The sequence below is a fragment of the Marmota monax genome, unplaced genomic scaffold, assembly GCF_021218885.2.
Source record: "Marmota monax isolate L192 unplaced genomic scaffold, Marmota_monax_Labrador192_F-V1.1 WCK01_AAM20220418_F8-fsc00095, whole genome shotgun sequence".
NCBI classification, from domain to species: domain Eukaryota; kingdom Metazoa; phylum Chordata; class Mammalia; order Rodentia; family Sciuridae; genus Marmota; species Marmota monax.
Genome location: NW_026695244.1, coordinates 5,428,580 through 5,452,627, shown reverse-complemented (window position 1 = coordinate 5,452,627; position 24,048 = coordinate 5,428,580). Strand labels below are relative to the sequence as shown.

Here is a 24,048-nt window from a genome sequence, read left to right as displayed (position 1 = left end):
GATAAATGATATTTGTTAATAACTGAAATCACTCATGCCAGGGGTTCTGTTTTGCTTTTGTGTCCTTTCTTTTCTTTTGGCCAATGACCCTCAGCAAGGAAGACCCATTTCTTGAGCTTCCTGTCTGTCTCTCATGAACTGAAGCTCATAGAAGAGGCATTGTAAATGTCATCAAGAGAATATGTGTATGAACATTTGAGAAATGTGCTGAGACAGGACCGTGTACCTATCTGTTCTTCAGAAATACCTGCGTTTCTTCACTGGAACTGAGATAGTAAGTGACACAAATTTTAAAAATCAAGGCTGACACTCTTCTGGGGTAAAAAACAGAAAGCTCACTTGCGGGTGTGGGGGTGGTGTGGATACATGTTGGAGCCAAGGTACAAAGTAAACCGTGCAAGTGCCAAGACAGTGACTCTGACCTCTGCACTCAAATCATCTTTGCAAGCAGATGCAATATTCTTCTCTGACAGCCATAATCACTGAATGACACCATTGGGTTCTGAGACAAGTCCTCAATTTGTGTAGTTGTTTTCTACATAGTTTGTATTATGTATCTTGTTGTACTATTTGAGGTGGGGATTGAATCTAGGGCCTCTCTCACACTCTAAGCCACACTTCAACCCCTCTATCGTTTTTGTGACTGAGATTCACTAATCTCTTTATTTTCACCCTTTTCTAGATTCCTTTCTTTTTAAACATCACTCCAAACTGTGTATCTCTGTCAGCATATGTGGCAGAGAAGAACAATATTAAAAGAAAACTGTGTGTATGACCACCAGGCAGGAAGATGTGACCTACTTGTTCCCCAGATGTACTGACACTGGTTGTCTCTGGTCTTGCACTCGCCGTTGTAGCAGCGGCCCTGGGGACAAGAGCGCACATATTGTGAAGCACACACAGCCAGTTTCATTCTACCCCAAATTCCAATGACAAGGTCTCTTTCAGGTTCAGCTAGGTTAGTTTTTTTAAATTTTTTTTCCTATTTCATACCCTAATATTTTCATAGTGACCAATAAGAATCTTAAGAGAATCCCACACAGTTAAAATTTCAAACTTGAAACAGATCTCATAGTACAGTATTTTAAAATCCAAATTAATTGCCTAAAAATTTAAATTTTATGGAAAACAAAAATTGGCAGTTTTTTTGTATCAGACAAAATGATATTTAGCTTCTCCAGTATGTACATGGTTATAGTTATAAAATGGATTCAAAAGCATTGTAAGTCATTTTTCCCATAATGGATAGGTTTAAATTATTTAAAAATGGTCATGACTTTAAAAATTAGATTTCTGATTCCTCAGCCATTATGTTGTTGTTGTTTTCTGTTCCCTCAATTTGGACAATTTGTCACCAGAGTTAAGTATATTTAATATTTGGTATGAGGTGAAGCAACTCTGAATTAGAACCTCATTGCAATAATTTTCTTGAATAATTTCCTTTCAAAATTACATTCATCAACAAAACAAAAACCTTTCAAGCTAATTCTTTTAAAATTATATTTAAAATTTATAGACCAGTATACCTGATTTTGATTGCAGGCGTATCCATCTTGCTTATGAAGATTTGGCGGGCACTGAAAAAATATCAGCTTTTTAGTTAAAGTCTGGCATGCTAATCACCTTATTCAAACACTGTGCTCAATATTTAAAAATGCAAAAAAGCAAAAAACTGGTGAATATCTAATTAGGAACATTTAGAAAAACACATGCAACTCCTCAAGTAGGTTATCCAAATTAATTCTATTCGTGGTAAAATAAATAAATAAGGCCCACAAAGTGGCTGTTTTTTTATAAGCTTCTCTGTTTACCATGAGGTGGACTAGAATAATATATTCACTTGCCTATGGAGATAAAAGTAGAAGGAATTAAAATGGACAGTGAAGGAAATGAATCAGCTTGTTATGTAGGAGTGGACACACTTGGGAACTAATTTGCAAGACCTTGCTCAGCTCCATGAAAATGTCAAATCTGCATGTGACACCATGACGCTCACCTTTAGGCTGCATTACTGAAACAGAAGAAATACTCTGCTTTTCAACACAATATAAATGCAGCATCGTCAGGATCCTTCTGACCTCTCAAGCCGCAAACTCTTTACTAGAACAATCTGTGATGTCGAGGCTATTGCATCTTACAGGCCCATTTATCAAATCATTCTTTAAGGTATCCTTTGTTTTCCCCAAAAGTTATTCTGAATAAGTGAACTTAAATTTTGCATGCATTTAAGAGAGCTGAAAAGTCAAAGGCCTAAGTACGATAATCTCCAAGAGGCTTTGCCATGCTCTTTAAAGCCCATCTCCCTCCCATGCTGGCATTCTCCACTCCCCATTCTCCGATGTCTCCTCTCCATAGTACTTAGCACCAATTGACGGTTCATACATTTTATACTTCTGCATTCATTATTTTTGTTCCTAACAAAATAAGGAGAGATCCATGTGAGATCAATGCAGGTTTTGTACCCTGCTACCTTCCTGGCACTCAGAACCATATCAGACATATTGTAGGTGTTTAATTATTATCGACTGACTGAGAAAAATAAATGAATGACTCATACAGACACAATTAAGTTATTCTATTCTGCACTTTACCAAGCTGTTTATCAGGTTTATCTCAGAAGGATAATAGAATTAATTTATCATGCTTAAGGAGCAGTACTGAGGAATACTTTGAGCTAAAATACTTTAGTTCTAGATTGTTCTAAAGAATAACTGACTGTAATGCAAGCTTCATTCACCACAGCTTTTCGTTAAACCTGTTTGTAAGTATTTAAAGGATGCAACTATTGGCACTAAAACCTGGAATCCTGAGCCAACTGCACAAAAGCAGGGATCCCTGAGGCCTCTTTCATCTATCTAAACTCACTCTGAATACAATCATTATTTCATCAATCAACCATCATTAATTATTCACTTACCCTAAAACTAATGCAACCATGGTAAACAGAAGTGGGGGGAAAAATGTTGCTACTAGAATAGGCACATGAGGGCCTAAAATTAATTTGCCATGCTTCACTGTTATAATTTTCAAGAAGAAAAATTCTGGGCTGGGTTTGTGGCTCAGTGGTAGAGCACTTGCCTAGCATGTGTGAGGCACTGGGTTCGATTCTCAGCACCACATATAAAAAAATAGATAATAAAGATCCATCAATAACAAAAATATTTTTAAAAAGAAGGAAAATTCTTTTCTTTACTAAAGAAAAAAGTCTTTAGTACAAACCTTATTACAAACTGCCATAGCCTCGTGAGATTTCTAAACAATTTGCTTTTAGTTTAGGCCAATAAAATCCAGTTGCTTATCACTGAAATGTTTAACAAGGAAATTATGGGGCTTCTTACATTTTCTAGGGATATTTAAAACAGAAGAATCACAACTCTGGTACCTCTCTCACTAAGAAGAGTATGGGTTCCATCACTAAATGTCACTTTGCCCTGGTTTAATGCTGTATAGGCAGGGTTGCTCAAGGCAATCTTCAACAGAACAACAGTATTTAAATATGTTTAAAATATACTATACTACCCAGTTAGATGACCTCTTTCCTAGTGCCAACAAAAACATTTCCCACATTATTAAATATCTTTATTATATCATCTAGTATTTTTTACCAAAGATTTCTCTCAGTTGTACCGGTATTTATTCTGTCATAAACTGAATTTAAAAAGTCGCTCAGACATACTCTGACCTGATATCAAATTAAGCAAAAACATGAGGCAAAAGAGATAAAGTAGTGATACACATAATGAAATATTATTCAGCCATAAAAAGAATGGCTTTATGGCATTTGCCAGTAAATGGAGAAATCTGGAGACTATCATGGTAAGTGAAATGAGCCAATCCCAAAAATCCAAAGGTCAAATGATATGTGGATGCTAAGGACAGCAGTCAACTGAATAGAAGTTCAGCAGATTTGACAAAGGGGAATGAAGGGAAAGAAGGGGGAATAGGAATATGAAAGACTGTGAACTAAGTCTAACGTGACTTTCCTGTGGACATGAAGGAATACACCACAGTGAATCTCCACATCATGTCCATCCACAAGACTAGGATCCTGTTGGAAGCCGTGCATAAATTATGGATTTGCTTGAGCCATCATAAGGCAGGGAGGTTATTTTTCTGGGAATTCTTGGGTAAAGTTCCCCAGTTCAAGAAAGCCCAGACCCTCCTGGCATCCTGTCTCAGCTCACAACCCTAGGTTCAAACACAGCTACCTGGAGATGGGTGTGACCTGCCAAGCCCCAGACGACTTGTTTTCCCTATTCTTATCCTGTTTTCCCGAAGAAGCTCCTCACTGAATCCCTTTGTATTAGAGTCTGTAAACAAGTCAGGATGGCGCCTAGCAAATGTTAGAGTCTGTAAACAAGTCTGGATGGCGCCTGGCATTTTGCCAGAGGGAGTGGTTTGTGAAGTAAAGCCAGCAAGTCATTAAGTGTGGAGATTCCTTATTGGTTGACTGCTGTATCGAGTTTATGCTAATTAAGATAAGCTGTGTGGAATGTATATATACCTCTGTTGTCCTACAATAAACGGCTCCCACTCCTGCTGTATCAATGTACGCAAGTTGTTCCTCACCGCCCCCCCCCCCGTTATTTTGATGCAGCTGTACTCTGGCACCTTTGTGTATTTCACTATAAATAAAGCATTTGCGGGCTTTTCCCTTTGTTAGGATCAGAACCATCACGTCTCCTCACCAGTCAGGCCCCAGCTCCAAATATTTTCTTGCATCTTTGGCTTTATTTCTTGATACTACTTTTTTTCATACTTTTTTTTTCCCCCCGGAGGCCCAGAACCTCAGAGGGTTACTTATTCCATTCCTATACAGGTTGTGGATGACAGATGGCACCTGGAACAGGGACCCTTGAGAGGAATTCAGATGGAAAAAGTGTCAGGTGGGTGTCAGGCCCTCCCTCATAGAAAAGTGTAGCTAGTCGATTTAAAGAGAGAGAGAGGGGCTGGGGATGTGGCTCAAGCGGTAGAGCACTAGCCTGGCATGCGTGCGGCCCGGGTTTGATCCTCAGCACCACATACAAACAAAGATGTTGTGTCTGCCAATAACTAAAAAAAATAAAAAATTAAAAAAATAAAGAGAGAGAGAATGGAGGAAAAGAACTCAAACTATCACTATTTGCCAATGACATAATTCTATATTTAGAAGATGCAAAAAATTCCACCAGAAAACTTCTAGAACTAATAAGTGAAGTCAGCAAAGTAGCAGCATATAAAAATCAATATCCATAAATCAAATGCATTTCTATGTATATGTGATTAATGCACTGCAAGAGAAATTAGGAAAACCGCCCCATTCACAATAGCCTCGAAAATAAAATACTTGGGAATCAATCTAACAAAAGAGGTAAAAGACCTCTACAATGAAAAATATCGAACACTAAAGAAAGAAATTGAAGAAGACTTTAGAAGATGGAAAGATCTCCCACGCTCTTGGATAGGCAGAATTAATATAGTCAAAATGGCCATACTACCAAAACTGTTACACAGATTTAATGCCATCCTATTAAAATCCCAATGACATTCTTCATAGAACTAGAAAAAGCAATCATGATCCCATTTGGAAAAATAAAAGACCCAGAATGGCCAAAGCAATCCTCAGCAAGAGGAGTGAAGCAAGAGGCATCATAATATCAGACTTTAAAGGATACATACTATAGAGCAATAGTAACAAAAAAGGCATGGTATTAGTACCAAAATAGACTTGTAGACCAATGGTACAAAATAAAAGACACAGACCCACATAAATATGGTTATCTCATACGAGACAAAGGTGCCAAAAACATACATTGGAGAAAAGATAACCTGCCTATTCAACAAATGGTGATGGGAAAACTGGAAATCTATATGTAGCAAATAAAATTAAACCTCTCTTTCCCTGCTCAAAATCAACTCCAAGTGGGTCAAAGACTTAGACACTATAACAGAGACCCTGTGCCTACTAGAAGAAAAAGTAGGCCCAAATCTTCATCAAGTTGGCTTAGGACCTGACTTCCTTAACAAGATTCTTAAAGCACAAGAAGTAATATCAAGAATCAATAAATGTGATGGATTCAAACTAAAAAATTTTCTTCTTAGCAAAAGAAACAATCAGGGGCTGGGGTTGTGGCTCAGTGGTAGAGCACATGCCTAACACGTGTGAGGCCCTGGGTTCAATCCTCAGCACCACATATAATAAATAAAATAAAGGTATTATGTCCAACTACAAATAAAAAATAAATAAGAAAAAATACAATCAATGGGATGAAGAGAGGGATTACATTTTGGGAGCAAATTTTTGTCTTATACACATCAGAGAGAACACTAATCTCCAGGATATATATAAATAAAGAACTAAAAAAAAACTTAACAACAAAAAATCAAATAACTCAGTCAATAAATGGGCTAAGGAGCTGAACAAAACAAGAAATACAATCAATGAACAAACATGAAAAAATGTTCATCATCTCTAACAATTAAAGAAATGCACATCAAAACTAATCTAAGATTTCATCTCACTTCACTCAGAATGGCAATTATCAAGAATATAAGCAATAATAAGTGTTGGTGAGGATGTTGGAGAAAAGGTACATTCATCCATTGCTGGTGAGACTGCAAATTGGTGCATCCACTTTGGAAAGCAATATAGAAACACCTCAGAAAACTTGGAATGGAACAACCATTTGACCCAGCTCTCCCACTCCTCAGTCTATACGCAAAGGATTTAAAAACAGCATACTACAGTGACACAGCCACATCAATGTTTGTAGCAGCTCAATTCACAATAACTAAACTATGGGACCAACCTAGATGCCCTTCAAGAGATAAATGGATAAAAAAAAATGTGGAATATATCCACAATGGAATATTACTCAGCCTTAAAGATGAATGAAATTATGGCATTTGCAGGTAAGTGGATGGAACTAGAGAATATCATGCTAAGTGAAATAAGCCAATCCCAAAAAACCAACAGCTGAATGTTTTCTCTGATAAGCGGATGCTGATCCATAGTGGGACGGAGGTGGGGGAATGAAGGAACTTTGTGTAGAGGGAAGTGAGGGGAGGAGTGGGTCTGTGGGGATGGGAAGGATGGTAAAATAAGACAGATATTATTACCCTATATACATGTATGATTACACTACTGGAGTTATTCTGCACCATGTACAGCCAGAGGAATGAGAAGTTATGCTCCATTTGTGTACAATGTGCCAAAATGCATTCTACTGTCATCTATAACTAATTAGAACAACAACAAAAAAGAATGCTGTCAGAGGCTACCAGACTGCCTGGCTTCTGAAGCTTCTTTGCCTACAGAGAGTGCAGCCCAGGAAAGGAAGAAATTTGATAAACAGCTATGTGTTAGTTCTCCAGCCCAGAGACCGGATAAAATTCCTGTGGGAGCATTTATCTTGTGGTTTAAAAATTGTCTTTATCCACCTTGTAATATGGAAAATGTTTGGTTTCTGACTCAATTTCTGGTTTAAAAGAATACAAAAAACTAAGGGAGAATCTTCAGCCCCCTGCATTTTTCTCTACCCTCTCCCTTCTCAGTCTTTGCTTATGAGAGCAGAAAGAGGAAGTGAAGGAAGGAGCCAAAACTCCACGATGCTTTTTAGAAGAACTTTTCAACCTTCCAGGAGATAAAACTCCAGAGGGAGATATTTTAACAGTGATTTGGCCACAAACTGCAGGCTGCTGCCTCGTTGTAAAAAACAAACCAAAACTATATCTGTGCTGCCGCTGCGATCCTACAGGATTTACAACAGCAACAACAACAACATCAAAAGAGTTTACCTTAAAACTCAAACTGTTTCTGATTTGACCACGCTTCTTTGTTAATAACCTCTTTTTCTAATTCTACAGCACCGGGAAAGGAAATATGGAAAGATCCTAAACGTACACGTTTTCTTTTCCTTTAAAACAAGGATTTTTTTTACAGGCTTTTGCATTCTTTGGATGTTTCTAAGTTCATGTATTTTTCTAATCAGTTTTATTTAGCTATGCAGGGTTTTTTCACTCTTTGTTCAAAGGCCAGTTCCAGGAGGGACTGATGCTGGGGGTGAATCTAGCAATCATCAGGACAATAAGCCAGCAATCTGCAATATTTTATTTCAATGTCCTCATGATTATCAGATTTTAGACCTGCTATTCCATCCACACAGGCCTGCCTTATAATTAAATCATATAAAAGTCTGATTGGCTCTAATATCTTAATTTCTAACAGGTCAAATCTAATAAAAGCTTTGATAAAAATCTGTAGTCTTGTTTCCTACCTGCGGAGCCTCACTTATAAAAGTTATGAATCTTTGTTTCTTGTTTTGATTCTTCTTCTATAGTGTTTTTATTGTTGCCTGTCTATATGTGATTCACAGGGTACCAAAACTGGCATATAGGTGAAAGAGCATTCATTAATTAAAATTTTTAAAAAATGGATCCAAATACCTTTCATTCATGCGATTTAAAAAAAGGTTCAATTTAAATTGGGTAAACAGATGAAAATAAAGATGTCTTTAAAATTATTAACCCAGGTTTTTCCAGCTGATCAGATAATTAATAAAGTTGCTAATTCCTATTTTATATCAATTTGCTTCTAACAATTTTATTCAATAGGAAAGAGATGATTAGCACTGTTATCTACATTTGTTTGATGTCTTGGCTTTTACAGTTAAGAATAAGTTAAATTTAAGATAAATGGGATTAATTATATAAGTCTTTATTAAAGGAGATACTTATTAATTTACAAACAATGCTAAAATATCATCTACTAAATATAGAAATATCAAGCATTCTTAACTAAAATGTATTTAAATGTTAGATGTGTTTGTAATTTGATTAATATAAAAAAGGTCTATAATTCCTTTGTTCTCTATGTTCTGAGAATGGAGTTGCTGGGACTTAAGCTTCTTTTCTGTCAGATGTGATTTATTTATAAGGGTCTAACAAATTTTTCACCTGTTAAAGTAAAAGGCTGTAAATGACTAAGAAAATTAAAATAAAATTTGTACAAAATACATTTCAAGGGCTAGGGCTGTAGCTCAGTGGCAGAGCACTTGCCTAGCATGTGTGAGGCACTGGGTTCGATCCTTAGCATCACATAAAAATAAATAAAATAAAGGCATGCTGTCCACCTACAACTATAAAAAAGAAATTTTTAAAAAATACATTTCAAAAATTTTACATGTAATTAAATTGGTTATATATAATTAACACAATCAACTAAGGTTACTTAAAATGTTTTACTCTTTTAAAAAGAAAAGCTTGGCTTTGTGCTGTTTCTGACATAAGACCTATTTACAAGTACAGATAAGTTCTTTACACAGACCCCTGTTAATTGGGCCTTCTAAATAAAGAATGAGAGAAGAAAGAAACACTTAAAACATTAATTGACTCTCATTCAAATAAAATAATTTCTTATGTCTGTGGAGTTTTATTATTTAGAAAAACTAGTTTTAAAGGAATTAAGATTTGTACAATATTGGTAAAACAATAACTGTTGTTTTAAAGTATCACATTACATTCCAGATTTCAAAATTTTTTTTAAAAGCTTAATTTGTTTAATATAAAAAAATCAGCGTAATTGTGATACTGTTATTGATTTTTACATCTACTAAATAAATTTTTATTTCCCAAATAAACAAGTCTTTACAAGATTTTACTAAGCTGATGCTCTCCATACTAAAGCTTTCTACAAGTGGTCTCTTACAAACTTATACAGATATAAAAATTTAGTTGGAAATTTAGTTATGTCATTTAATATTCTATAATTGAATAAACATAAGTTATAGAATTTTATGTTACTCTCTACACTGAGAAGTAAACTTAATTATATTTCTAAAGGACAATAAAGAGAGCCTAACTTATTTAAAGGTTAACAATATGAGATATAAAACTTTTGCTACTTTCCCTCAAAGAGGGGGTTAAAAGCTCTCTTAACTTGTCTGTTTCATGTTACATTATGTTAACCAATTCATATTAATTCAAAAATTATACATAAAATGTTATATAAAAGTTTTATAAAATAATATTCAAGTAAGAAACTAAGATTAGTTTCAAATTAAAGCACCTCACCTAAGATTTGCCAAGAGGCCACCTCATTTAAGACTGCCTCTTATCTCATTCAAGATTAAAATAATTATTCAAGTTCATTTAAAATTAAGTTCAAAATATAGATTTTTGTTATAAAAATTATTATATTCCTAAAATAAACAAAAAATACTATATATAAATAAGTAAGGGTTCAAACTATTATAAAAATTAAATATGTTTTTACTCTTGTTAGTTTCATATTGTATTTTCCTTACAAACTTTACAACTATTATCTGTTAATACCTTACACAAGTACAAATTCTAATATAACTTAAGTTAATTTAAGATAATAAGGTCATAAAACTGGCTTTTAGTATCTATACCGACCCCATTTCATATTTTGTTGCTCAGCCCATTAATAGAAAAATATCATAGTCTGTTGGTAAAAACTAGGTCTTCTTTTACTTTAGCTCAACAACATTGACTTTACAATCCTCACATGCCTAACAGGTAACTTCTGCTAATTTTCCTGGCCAAATAAAAATATTTATTAAGTCACTTTGTACTGTTTAAATACTTGTACAGTGCTGGGCCATTCTCTACAATTTAAAGCTAATGATGTTCCAGCTTATATCAACCTTTTCCTACAATTTAAAAAAAGGGGGGGGGGGAGGACAGAGCCCCCACATAACCCCACTAAATCTCACAAAATCTTTAAAACAATTTTTTTAATTATGATATTAAAATTCTCACTGCTTCTGAGCCACACATGCAGCAATACAATAAACAAGATTCAGTAATAATATAGGGTAGAAGCTATGCTTGTGTATTTCCAGAAAACCCAACCTGTCATCATGGAGACGACTGAAGGACCTGACACTTTAGGCTGAGCAGATGGTTCAACAACAAGGAGGTATTACGACTCCAATCTCAATGTTTGTGGTTATGCTGGTTCTATTGAGCTGTCAGGTAAGTGGAGTCCACGGAGAAACTTATTGGACCCATTTCCCAGATCCACATTTAGGACATCGAGCTGTGTGGACTGAAGAATCCATCCCAGTATTTACTAATGATATTCATATAATGGGAAGTTTCACAGACAAACACATTACACCTATTCATGCCACTGGATTTAATCATATTGGCTACAGTGAGAATCCACCTATATGTTAGTCTCATGATAAACATGCTGGCTGTTTAAAATAACTTTTGAGTAAAAGACATCAAATAAGAGACCTGGATCAACCAATCATACTGGCCCTTGGTACTTAAGATCTTAGGATTAGTATGGGACTTTCCCATAACAGGCCAATTATTTCCAGGGAACATCCACCAGTACCTTGCTGCCCTAATAGTTTTGCAATAGAATTTGGCACCTTCCCTAAATGGATGGAATGCACAGATGCCTTGTCAATGCAACATAAAGTTTCTAGAAATGGTGGACAGATTTTGGATTGGTCTCCAAGAATGGATAAGAGACAGCTACATCTGGATGCCATGACCCCTGGAGTATTCGTTGGTAATATTCTAACTTTCAATGAAGGTGACATGCAAAAAGATCTGTGACATTTAATAACAGCCTCAGATTTTCTCCATTATACGGATGGCTCTAAAGGCAGGAACTGGAAGGAGGGCTTCTGCTATGGCCTGTAAGCCTATCCAGTCTCCTACGCTTTAATTACTAGAAATGTAAGAGTAAAGAAAAAAGATAATAAATGTCATGTAACTTGTAAAAGGTGTAATCTGACTAATTGCATCACTAGGTATAATAGAGGGAAAGGAACTCTGATTCTTCATCAACCCTCCTTTGCCTTACTCCCAGCTAACATTTCAGGGCCATGATATGCTTATGCCCGGATTCAAGTTTTGCAACAGATACATGCTCAGCTAACCAGACACAGGTGAGCTTTCAGCCTCATAATTCTTGGAAGGTATTAGGTAAATACTGATGAAAAGATTGAGACTAAATTAAATGCTTTGAAAGCTACTGTCATAAATATAGGAAATAAAATTTCTACTCTCAAATTTGAACAAAGGCTTAGCCGTCATGCCAGCTATAAATATGTTTGCAATGCTGCAGACAAAATAATGCTTCCCAGTGGGATTGGGAAAAGGTCAAAAAATCATCTAGTGGGCATTTGGCATAGCAATAATAATAACTTGGACCTTGTGAAGTTACATAATCACATCCAGGATATTCAGAAAAGCAAAATTGATCTCATGGTCCCTGCATCTCCAGCTACACAAATACTTCATGAATTAAATGGCTTTACTCCTGGAAATATGTTGAAGCATTCTGCATGGCATATTACTGAAATGATATGTTTGCTACTAATTCTTTTTTGTGTCGTGATAATAGTTTGTCCTCCTCTCAGAACAAAGATCCAGGAATTCCAAGTAAGTGCACACTGCTTTCATTTAAAAAGTAAATAAGGGGGGAATTTGGAAGTTGTGTATAAATTATGGGCTTGATTGAACCATCATAAGGCAGGGAGGCTACTTTTTGGGAGACTCCTGGGTGAAATTCCCTGGTCTAAGAAAGCCCAGATCATGCTGATTCCCTGCCTCAGCTCACAGCACTAGGTTCAAACACAGCCACTTGGAGATGGGCATAACCTGCTAAGCCCCAAACAACTTGTTTTCCCCATTCTTATCCTGTTTTCCTGAAGAAGCTCCTCACTGAATCCCTTTGGTGCATTTCACTATAAATACAGCATTCCTGAGCTTTTCCCATTGTTAGGATCAGACCTATCAGGTCTCTTCCACCCATCAAGCCTCTTCTTCAAATATTTTCCTGAATCTTTGCTTGCTTTCTTTCTTTTTTTTTTTTTAATTTATTTTTTAGTTGTAGTTAGACAAATACCTTTGTTTTATTTATTTATTTTTATGTGGTGCTAAGGATCGAACCCAGGGTCTCGCTTGTGTGAGGCAAGCGCTCTACCCCTGAGCCACAACCACAGCCCCATGCTTTATTTCTTGATATTACTTTTTCAGACTCTTTATTTCCAACCAGCCCACACCTCAGAGGGTTACTTATTCCATCCTCACACAGGTTGCAGGTGACAGGATCCTAATTAAAATAATATATTTCATGTTTATATAAATATGTCAAAATATATTCAACTGTCATATATAACTAAAAATAGCAAATTAAAAAATACCTATAGATACTGATTTATAGAGATTCTATTTTCTTAAAAATTATCAGTCTCAATTAGATTCAAAGTTTACTGTCTCTGAAAGAAGAGAAGAAAAATTTTGAGAGACTTTAACTCCTACTCCAATTGTCCATTTGGAAAACATTCTGATCATGTTTTACATGATAATAATAAGAAAATATTCTATTCTAATATGCCAATGAGAAATTAATTTAACTGTAAAATGTTTAACTTATGCCAATGTAGTGAAAAGGAAAAAATGTTTTCCTTAGACATTAGACTATCAGGTTGAACAAAGAGGCCCTATTATAAAAGCCTTATATTCAGTAAATTCATGGCAAATCAGGAGTTAAAAATTGGAATGAGAAAACTATACTTCCAAAAAGACTGAATACAAAGAACTAAAACCATCTATGATGGTTATAAAAATAATATTATTCTACAAAACTAACAATATAATTCAGTGAAATAGTTTATCAGGATTGTCAGTACATTTGTCAAGAAAAGGAGAACACACAGTTCTCATACTCTGTCATTATGTTATAGAAAAACTGCAAAGAAACCTGTTTATATATTTATTTTATATATTTAAATATAAGAAACAGACATGCATGAAAATCAATCTCTCTCTCTCTCTCTCTCTCTCTCTCTCTCTCTCTCTTTCTCTCCACACACACACACACACACACACAGCCTGAATATACTTCCCTATACCATATCATTGAAAGGGTCCCTTTGAATTAAGCCTTAGATAATACATATACAGACCTTTAAAAATGGTTATGTATATTTCTTTCTCTCCTTGTGTTTTTTTTCCAGTGAACAGAGCTCACTCAGTGTTAACTCCAGCTGTTCCGCTCCTTGATTCACTTCTACCACATGGAAGTGGAGTGATTGGTGATTGGCAGATAAGTTTGGGAAGAAAAACTAGGCATTCTAGCTCTGTTCTGTCATTCTTCTCTTAGAAGCAAGTCTGCCCACATAAATCATGCATTCTCTACTACTTCTCCATGACAGACCTACCCCTGCAGGGAGAGGTCATAATGGACCTGATTTTATCAGTACCCTGTTAGAGAACCAAGATTTATGAAGAGACTCATTTAGCCCTCACATTGAGCTCTGGCCTTCAACCCGCTCTTTTGAAAAGTGATATTTTGACCTCCAACTGTATTCTATCTGTTGGGAGCCCCTTGGAAGCTACGATACCTTATAAAAGGTAATCCTACTGATGGGAACTTATGCTAAGGAGTTACCTCAATCAAGAAACACTGTTTAAAATGCACAAAGATATTCACTACCATGCTAATAAAATAATAAAAAACTTCCAAAATCTAAATATCCATCACTGGATATAAATCAACGGATAAATCTACAAGAAAATAATAATTACAATAACTGTGCAAATAGGAAAATGTTTTTGAAGGGTTATCAGAATTAAAATGAAGGTACGATGAAATCCAAACTTCTTACCATGGCTGCAAGTTCCTACCTGACCTGATTCCTGACATTTTGTTGAATCTTTTCCACTCTCCTTGCTTTCCTTCCATTTCTGGCAGAAGCCAAGCTTCTACATTTACTGTTCACAAACTAGTTCCTTCTTATGTGTATCTTTCCTTATCCTAGGAAAACACAGCTGATCACCCTGGCTAACGCTCCTATGCCATCCTTTTTTTCCACAGGAGCTTTCTTTATGCAATCTAACATGTTTATTTACTTATTTGCCTTTTTATACCGGCAGAAGGTAGGTTTCACAAGAACCTCCCATGTCCTGGTATTTACAGCATTGCGGGACACATAATTCAACAAATGTTTATTTGAATAACAAAGACTTGGCATGATATGACATAAACCAAAAACATAAAAAATTATATAAAGAGGGAATTCTAGAAGGCAACATTAATTACAATGTTATAATCACTTAGTGGAGAGAAAATCATATCAAAACTCAAAGGCTTCTCCTAAAAAAGAGAGATCAATAGAGGAAAGGGATCAAGGGGTGGGAGGTGCGGAGGGAAGGGGAAGTGCTGGGGAGTGACATTGGTCAAACTGGATTGTTAGATTGTGTGCATTGCATGTACGGATGTATAGCAGCAGATCTCATCATTATGTACAACTATAATGCATCAATAAAAAAAAGTAGGGGAAAAAAAGAAAATCATGCTAAAATGTAAAAGCCTTGAAGCCAAGGTTAAGTAGTGGGGTGGAGGCATCAAGAGACTAAGGAAGGCAGACTTCCACACTCAGTCCACCCCAAGACAGTGCTGCTTGTCCTTAGTTTTCTACAGTGGGTTCCCATCCAAAAGTTGTTAAAAGGCAGGGTTTATAGCAATAAAATATTTGAAACAGTATATTAGTGCCCCATTAATGTACTATTTAAGATGTGAGGGCCAGGGGAAAAAATCAATTAGTAAGGTATAAATTTTAAAAAAGCCTATGAAGGGGAAATTTGGAAGGAAAAAAAAAAAGTATAGGTCCAAAAATAACATGCCCAACTTTCCTAAAAGTCTGATGAAGAGTTAAAAATAACCAGAAAACATAACATGCCAAAACATAAAACAAGAAAGAAAACATGTTCACACATGTAATCTACATGGAAAGTTTCAATATGTACATTGTACAATGTGTTACCAAAAACTCAGTCTGCCATACCTGGCCAGAGTCTCCAGTACAATATTCAGTGATATCACACCCGTTCACAGCATCCCGACACTCATAACCTCGTGGCTGAAACTGTAAATCAAAACCCAATATTAGGAGCTAGTACTAATTAATCTTTGAAAAAGTTACTCTTAAATTCACCAATAATCTTCTTGTAACCAACCACCACCAGTCTCTTTTGATGAATTAATACAATAACTACAGGATGATACAAGGCCAGACAAGACTGTCTACACTGAAGATGAGTCATCAGCCAAGGCATTAAGTATTCAGGCTTCAATTGAACTGTCTCCAAATATTATTTTAGGAAAGCAATGTAATGGAAATTATGTAAAGAAGAAACACTGATTTGTCTTGAGACAGAGGAGCAAAACACTGTAATATAAACATTTAAGATCTCTCTAAACGATTGATATACATTTCCAACCTGCACTAATTTATTTAATTTATATTTAGCTTGAATGTTAATCTTACCTTAACTAAATATATACAATAAAATTACAATGAATCTACATAAATTAACTTCAGTGATGCCAGTGATTGCCTATGATGTACAAAACATTTTGTTTATATGGGAAAGGATGAGTACAACATGAAAAAAGACTCGTTAGCTTTAAGCAATTTATAATCTGGTAGGGGGCATGAAGCAAGTTTAAATAAGCTAGAATTTTCTAGAATATAGTACCATAGAATATCCCTCTGTATTGAAAAAAATCAGTAAAGCTATGTAATTTTATACTTACAGGAAATATCACAGGCCTCATATATTAGGAAAAGGAATATCAAAATGACTTTTCAAAAACTGTGGATCACTATAAATAGAAGACTGTGTCCACACATATTCACACACAAATTGTTCATACACATATATGAACATACGTAATTATGCTCTTATCTAGCTTTCCTGATTACATAGAGGATTCAAAAAGCCAAGTGGAAAAATATGAACACTACCTTTTATACTTGAGGTCTAAAATGAATTAGGGAAAGTTTTGAAGTAAAAGTTATAAGTAGGTCCTATTATCAAAAAGATTACAAGTATTGTCCCTCTTCTATTAAATGACTTGTTTGAGTCTCATCTGTGTTAGTAGGGCAACTCCCAATGTTTATTTTGGAAGCTGCATAGGTATATTTTCTTAAGGAGATGATGGAGGATAAGATAGTGGATAGAGAGTAACAGTAAAGGCAAATGTTGTGAACCACCAAAGTTGGATGGAATTACTGATTCTACAAAATTATTGAGCCAGCATGCACACATTTATGACAAGCTACACAAATGCTCAATGCACATACTGAGATATTTGGTTAATCTGTCAATTAAAAGAAAGACGAAGCTGTCGGGTAACTCACAAGGCATGAGGTATTGTTACAGCAGGGCCCATCGCTGCAGTGGGCCCCGTTGGACAGGGAGCACTTCTTACAGCACAATCCATAGCATTCCTAGAGAAAAACATCTTAAATGAGTAAAGCCACTCTTGACATTCTCTCTACATGTGCCTTATGCAAAAATCCAAGTGAGCAAACATGTGTAATTATAAGCAAATATTTTAGCAAAGAAAGATCACTTTAAACAATGATAGTCCCCTTCCTGCCACATTTCCTAGCACAGCATGATCTCCTATGGAAGGACTTCTCTCTCAAAGAGTATCTAATTGTTAAGCAATGCCCCACCTCTGGTTAGCCCTACTAACATTCTTACTACCCAGTTAAGTTTTATAAAGGCAAAAGCAATGAAGAGCATGGAAAAAAAATGTTTTGTGATTTGGTAAAAGTTATCCAACCTGATATGAGTCATGGATTTTTAAAGAGGTAGGGAATTTGATTAGAACAATCCATTTGTCCTTTTCAGACAAGGCCCATAAGGACATGACTAATGCTAGCGTGTCTGAGTTGGGAAGGAGTATTGATCAGAGAGGTCAGAAAGAAAGGCAGTGGGGCGACAATGAACAGCAGAGACGCCTCTCACTAACACTGTTCTTATTAGTGCTGGAGGAGCTGTACTGAAGGTAGAGTCCCCTCTTATACCCACCACGTGGAAACCACAGTCACATTCCTCCCCAGCTTCTACGTATCCATTTCCACATTCTGTGGGCTCAAATAGCTGAAAGAGATTAGGAAGAGAAAAGGAAAATATTTTAATTTATCACAGAAAATCAACACACCAACCAGACCACATACATAGCTCTACACCCAGCTATCATGTGGTATTGTTCTATGACCTGTTATTAAGTCATCTTTTTTTTTAATTATTTTTTAGTTGTAGTTGGACACAATACCTTTACTTTGTTTATTTTTATGTGGTGCTGAGGATTGAACCCAGGAGCCCGCACATGCTAGGCAAGCGCTCCATCATTGAGCCACAATCCCAGTTCCTTAAGTCATCTTATATAGGATGTCTGGGTGGGAAACACTATTCACTTACTAATAACACTTCTAAAACCATACTTGAAAGGTGGGAAATCTCCAAGGGGTTTCACTGGTAGTGGGCTTGAGAGATGACCTCTAGCATTATAGTTACTTTTTATGGAAATAAGCTGTCAAGAGGGATAGATCACTTTTCATATTTGCTAATGGAGCTAAAATGCATTGCTAATAAGAATCACAGATATCTAAATATGCTGACTTATCTCAAGGCAGATCAGAAGACATAAAAATTGTCAAAAAAGATAAATATGCTTCAGTCACAGCCAAACGTGATACATAAAATCAAGTCAATGCAAACAAACTTGTAAAACAATGTTGTAAGAAACCCAAGCCCATCCTCCTCATTGAAAAGAAACCTGTATCTGTCTGAAACATGTTAGATGAATGTGCAGACACAAGCGTGAATCTACGGAAATCTCAATATCTCAGTCATAGCTGGAGTGATAGAACCATCAAATTTCTAGAATAACCCATCCTATTGGTGTCATGAACTTGCTTCTAGATAAATGCTATTAGGGACCAACTGTTGAGGCAGCACATAGCTTAGGAGAAATAGCCCTATTTCCCACTTCCCTGGGGAAGGATTTCTCTGGGCATGATCATTACCTTGGGTGAAGCACATTGTAACACAAAATGCTCAGAGCCTTGGATGTGAGAGAGAGAAAGAGACTCTGTCCCCAGCAGCTGTATACACCCTGAGGAAAGGTTACCTTCTACCAAGTCTACCCATGAAAGACCTGACCTCCCTTCCACTTCCAGGAAGGCCAAACTATTATAAGAAGCAAGGAAGCTCCCACCCTAGCTGGGTGAGACTCCACTGGGGGAAGTTCAATGAGTGACATCAACAGTGCTAATCTCTGTTAGCACTCTCTTAGGATAAAATGTAAAATGGAAGGGCCAGTGAGAACACAATCAGCACTTTCTTTTAGGCCTCTGGTCCTTTCTTTCTTGGGCTTTTTCTCCATCTTGAGATGTGTCATACCTCAAACCACATGAAAAATATGGCAGATGAGAAGATTCCCAAAGCACACAAAATATGCGCATTAATAATATGAAAACAACACATAACTCATGCATATATATACCCTCACTGACTAAAAATACTTGGGAAAAAATTAGTTATTTGATATATACATATAAACTCTTCCACTGGAATCCACAGGGCTTTCTAAAAATCGTTGTAATATGTAATTTAAGAAGAGAAATAATTCTTTATTTACTAACGTTCAAAATTGAAGATGTATACATAGTTACTTTTATACAGTTTCCAAATTATTGCAATAATTGTCTTCCCGCTCATTGGCAATTTGAGAAAAGCAATGATGAATCCTTATAATGCATATATAAGAAACCTTATCCTTCCCAAATCAGTGAGTGTTATTTCCTCAAGCTTGATGCTTATAATTAGCTGGTACTCTGCAAGCTAGGTAAAATCAGCCACGTATACAGCAATTAAAAAATGACAGCATCTTGCATCATTTCTTTATTACTGATTTTTACCCACTTCAAACACTTCAAAGCTTTCAGGTTTCTGGTGCACTAAGATCAATGTCATAAAAGATAGGCAGCCTACATTAATGATGTAAGGTCACTTTAAAAGTTCAGTTTCTTTTTTCCACAGCTTTACTGAAATTTTATACAGATATCACACATCGAGCTACCATCCGCTGACTCCAGCAGTATCACTTAATTATGGAAATGGAGAGTTACTCTATCAGTTACTCACATTAGCACTGATTTTTTTTTAAGAAAATCTCACATGATTCCACTGATCTCATTTGCAAAGTATTAAAAACATTTTTGTAGTAATGAACTGTATTTGACTTATAAAGCAGTATTTTAAAGAAAATATGAAATTTGCTGTGTTAGAATTTCTATACCATCTGATAATTAGCATTGATCCTATCTTTCTGTCTGCTGAGGAACTTTATTTCCAAGCAGATCCTTATCCAAAAGCTCTATAGTGAGAAAGTCTGAGAATTCTGGCTTTGCTGGATTTTATCAAAGTATAATGATTGGCCATGTTCTATCTAACAGTCCCAAGAGGCCTGGGACACACCCTACAATTGAACAAATTAACATTTCTGCAATAAGACTTGCAAGTATTCACCCTATGGGGGATAAATACAGATTTTAAATGTAGTTGTATTGTTAAATTGTTTTCTGCAAACTCATAAAAACCACATTTAGAAATTTTCAGTTTTTTGAACTCAGGATTTAGGGATAAGGGATTTTTGACACTGTATATAAGTTCTGATGAAATACCAGGACAATGTGGACCTCCTCTGGGTGGAGAGACTATGGAGTATAAATACCTATGGTCTTTATGGCAGCCATAAATATCCTGAAATATCATGTTTTGGCTGGCTGATATTAGCAATGTTTCCTGCCTGGGAGAGCAGAGAAGTAGAGAGGGTGTTGGAGTTAGGCAGGCCAGCAAAGGGGAAGAAAGGCAAAAAGACAGAAAGATGAAAAAGAGGAGGAAGAAGTTGGACACCTAGAAACAATGAAAAACGGGTTACTTTCTTAGTCTACTGCACTGTCTCTTAGTAGAGAGGTGCATGCAAATATCAAAGATATTAAGTTGAAGGGGTTTTGCTTTGTAGAGGGTTTGGGGTGCACCTAGAACTGAACAGTGATTTATAGCTCGGTCATTCATTCAAACAGGATTCAATCTTCCACATGATAAAGACTTTTTGTAACTAAGCATTAATCTGACTGACAAGAAACCTGCTTTCTAAGACAATTATATGCTATCTGGCACTGTTACATTGTTAAACACTGGAGAGATAATTACACTTCTGAAGTTACTAACCTTTGTTGGTCTATTGAAAAGACAGGCTCCACCTCCTCTCTGTAAAAAGTCTCTGTACTCCAAAATGCTGCACTTTGAGAATTTTCGGGAATGGGATACCCTGAGGAAATAATGCATCAATGATGTAAATAATATACCAAAAACAGTCATCAGAGAAGAAAATCAAAACCTCTAAATGAGAACAAAATGTTTATTCTGAATCCAGATGAATCTACACAAATTTTGACAAGGCACTTATGGTCCCAATTGTAAAATAAGTTTGTGTGAGTTTGTAAAAAATATGAACACAAAGAAAATCACAGAACTGGGGACAAGGTCACAACCTCCTCAGCTTTCAAGGCCTCTTGTGACCTTGCTTGAAACAGTTTTTTTAAAGTTCACTACAAAACCTTTCATCTAGGCTGCACTTTAAAGTGTGGTCATTTTATTTGCTATGTCTCAATAAAGGCATTCTTTTGACTGTGCCTTGAATAAAAGGAGCTCCTAAGCCTATAAGACTCAATTCTGGAGGAAGGAGTTGGGAGGACAGATTTTTTTAAAGACTACAATTCAGCCTTCAACAAAATGACTCAGGTAAACCAGAAAACTGTAAAGAGATGTGCTGGACCATACACCTATGTGTACATATGCTTTTAGTGTGTCTATACACAGGAAAAACAGAATTAGGATAGTTCCCATAAATAACAGCTCCTCATTCTCAATTTCAAATATTATTGGGTGATAGGAAAAATTTAACAGGAATATAAAATGAGCCTCTCTGTGATTTACTTAATCAAATTAATACCTCTATGTCAGCACACAGGGAATATTATATGCTTTAAATGCATATTAATGTGTAATGTGTGTGTGTGTGTGTATGCCATTATATGATCAAGGTTAAGGTGAATCATACATACTGATTTCTCAGAAATTGATTTGAGAGTGACAGTCTACTTATTCCAGGATATAATACAATAGTATATGAGAGATGAGGGTTATTTATGGAAGTAAATAAAACCTGTCACCATTGACAGTGATATCTTACAAAAACAATATACTTGAGAAAAAATACATTAGTCTTAAATAGTTTTATTATATTCTATGAATAATCGGTTCAAAAATTCATTTAGAAATTAGGAGTTGAAAAAGAAAAAAGACATCTCCTTGTAAAACTAATATTAAAAATAGCGCTGCCTTCCTACAACAGTCCTCAGAAATGCCTGTATACCTTTAAATTATTAAATTGTGGAACAAGAGTAATGCAACAATGGAAACTATGAGTTTTGAATATAAACTTCATTTCTAGGAATATGCTGTAAAGTTGCAAGGATGATGGGGGCTGACTGTGCAAACCTCTCTGCCCAGGAATTGGACTCCTGGAAGGGTATGGTAGAATAAAGAAGGGGCCTGCACGGTGGGTAGGGGCTTCTGGTAATAAGACTCAGAGAGTTGGAAGGAACACCAATGTCCTGCCAAATGTGTTGGGCAGGTGTCCAGAATGAGCAAAAGAAGTAGGAGGGGCTTAAATAAGGAAATCTCTCCCCTCTACTAGGAGTGGGCTATAGCTTAGGATGCCTCGAGGCCTTGGGGCAGTGGCCGGCATGGGGCACAGGTCCCTGGGAAAAAGCCGTATTTCCGGGCCTGGATTCATTGACTCAATAGTAGCTATGGGGCAACTGCTCTACTTTCCAAAGTATCCTCAAAAGAAAAGAGAGAACAGGTGAGTGAATGTTCAAACATTTACCACTAGAACATTATCTATTTGACACAATAAATCTGAGAAGAAAAAAAAAAAAGCTTCATTGTAGTACAATTTTTACTAGTGTAAGCATATATATTTATAATTCATTAAAAAGTAAACTGATGCCTAAATTGATTTTCATTGACTGCATCAGGTACCATTTTTTATTCCAATGTACTAAAAAATTAATATCTCCCCTAAACTTAGAAGCATATAGAAATGTGCTTCCTTAATAATAAGCAGAGTAGCTAATACATTTTACTTTTATCACCAAACTTAAATTAAAAATTAAAATACAAAGTGAATTAGTCCTGACCACTTTAAAATATCAGAGAATTAATTATTGAATTTACACTAACTGCTTAGCCTAAAAGACCAGTACCTGAGACAGTGTGTCTCTGATTACATGTAGCAATTTTAGCAAAAGGCCTATGTCAAATGCATGTGTAAAAACTTACCCTGTTTCCTCCATGATGCAGCCACCCCAGGATTCTGTGCAGTCACATTCTAGTCCAATGGAACAGGAAAAAGGGAAACAACAAAGTCACATCTTTAATTTGTATTACAGTGCCTACATAAATCCTTATTACCAATTCCATGTCAATAGAATTGAGAATGGGTAGGTAGTCTCAGGACAAAATTTATTTCACTTAAGCAATATTTCCTTATCCTTTCCAGAAGCACAGATTGCTTCCTAAGATAACACCTGGCAGGAAATAAAACTATGCCCCTCTTTATTTTTCTAACTTGGACAACTCAATTAGGTTCCTAGTTCCAATGTATAGTGAGAAGTACCCGAAGGGCTATAGAGACTGGAAAGCCTGAGTTCTAGTGTAAGTTCCACCACATGAGAGGGTCCGATAGGCAGGAGACTTAGTCATTCTTGGGTCTCAGCATTTCCACTTCTAAAATGGGAATTATGTCTCTATCAGACTGTTTCTGGGGTTCACAGAGATTGTGCGCTTGTATGCTCTCCATGAATACAATGAATTAGCACTGAAGTGCTTCTAATAAAGTCACACTGGTGATTAGAGCAGGGAATTTGATTTGCTTGAGTCAAAGCCAGGATTGGTCAGAGACTTGAGGAACACTGTGCTAAAAGGTCTGGCAGAAGAGATCAGTCTAAACAGACATGCACATAATCACTTAAATACCAATCATAAGTTTAATATACATATCAGAAACCGACATGCTGGTACTAAAATGGGCTCTTCCTTTCATTTATTTTTTTCTATTCTCTTTTCTATCGTGATGATATTTTTAAA

At 35.9% G+C, this 24,048-nt stretch overlaps 1 protein-coding gene across 3 annotated transcripts in view; it reads right to left on the bottom strand.

Moving 5' to 3' along the window:
- Positions 1-24,048, bottom strand: part of Adam23 (ADAM metallopeptidase domain 23) — a 167,545-nt gene that overhangs the window by 32,591 nt on the left and 110,906 nt on the right. For all 3 annotated transcript variants that reach the window (XM_058578160.1, XM_046463111.2, XM_046463110.2), the window contains exons 14-20: positions 23,242-23,290; positions 21,064-21,163; positions 17,854-17,925; positions 17,175-17,264; positions 15,816-15,896; positions 1,527-1,577; positions 802-865 (exon numbers count right to left, since the gene is read on the bottom strand). In XM_058578160.1, coding sequence (XP_058434143.1) covers positions 802-865; positions 1,527-1,577; positions 15,816-15,896; positions 17,175-17,264; positions 17,854-17,925; positions 21,064-21,163; positions 23,242-23,290 — 507 coding nt within the window. The remainder of the gene's footprint in view (positions 1-801; positions 866-1,526; positions 1,578-15,815; positions 15,897-17,174; positions 17,265-17,853; positions 17,926-21,063; positions 21,164-23,241; positions 23,291-24,048) is intronic.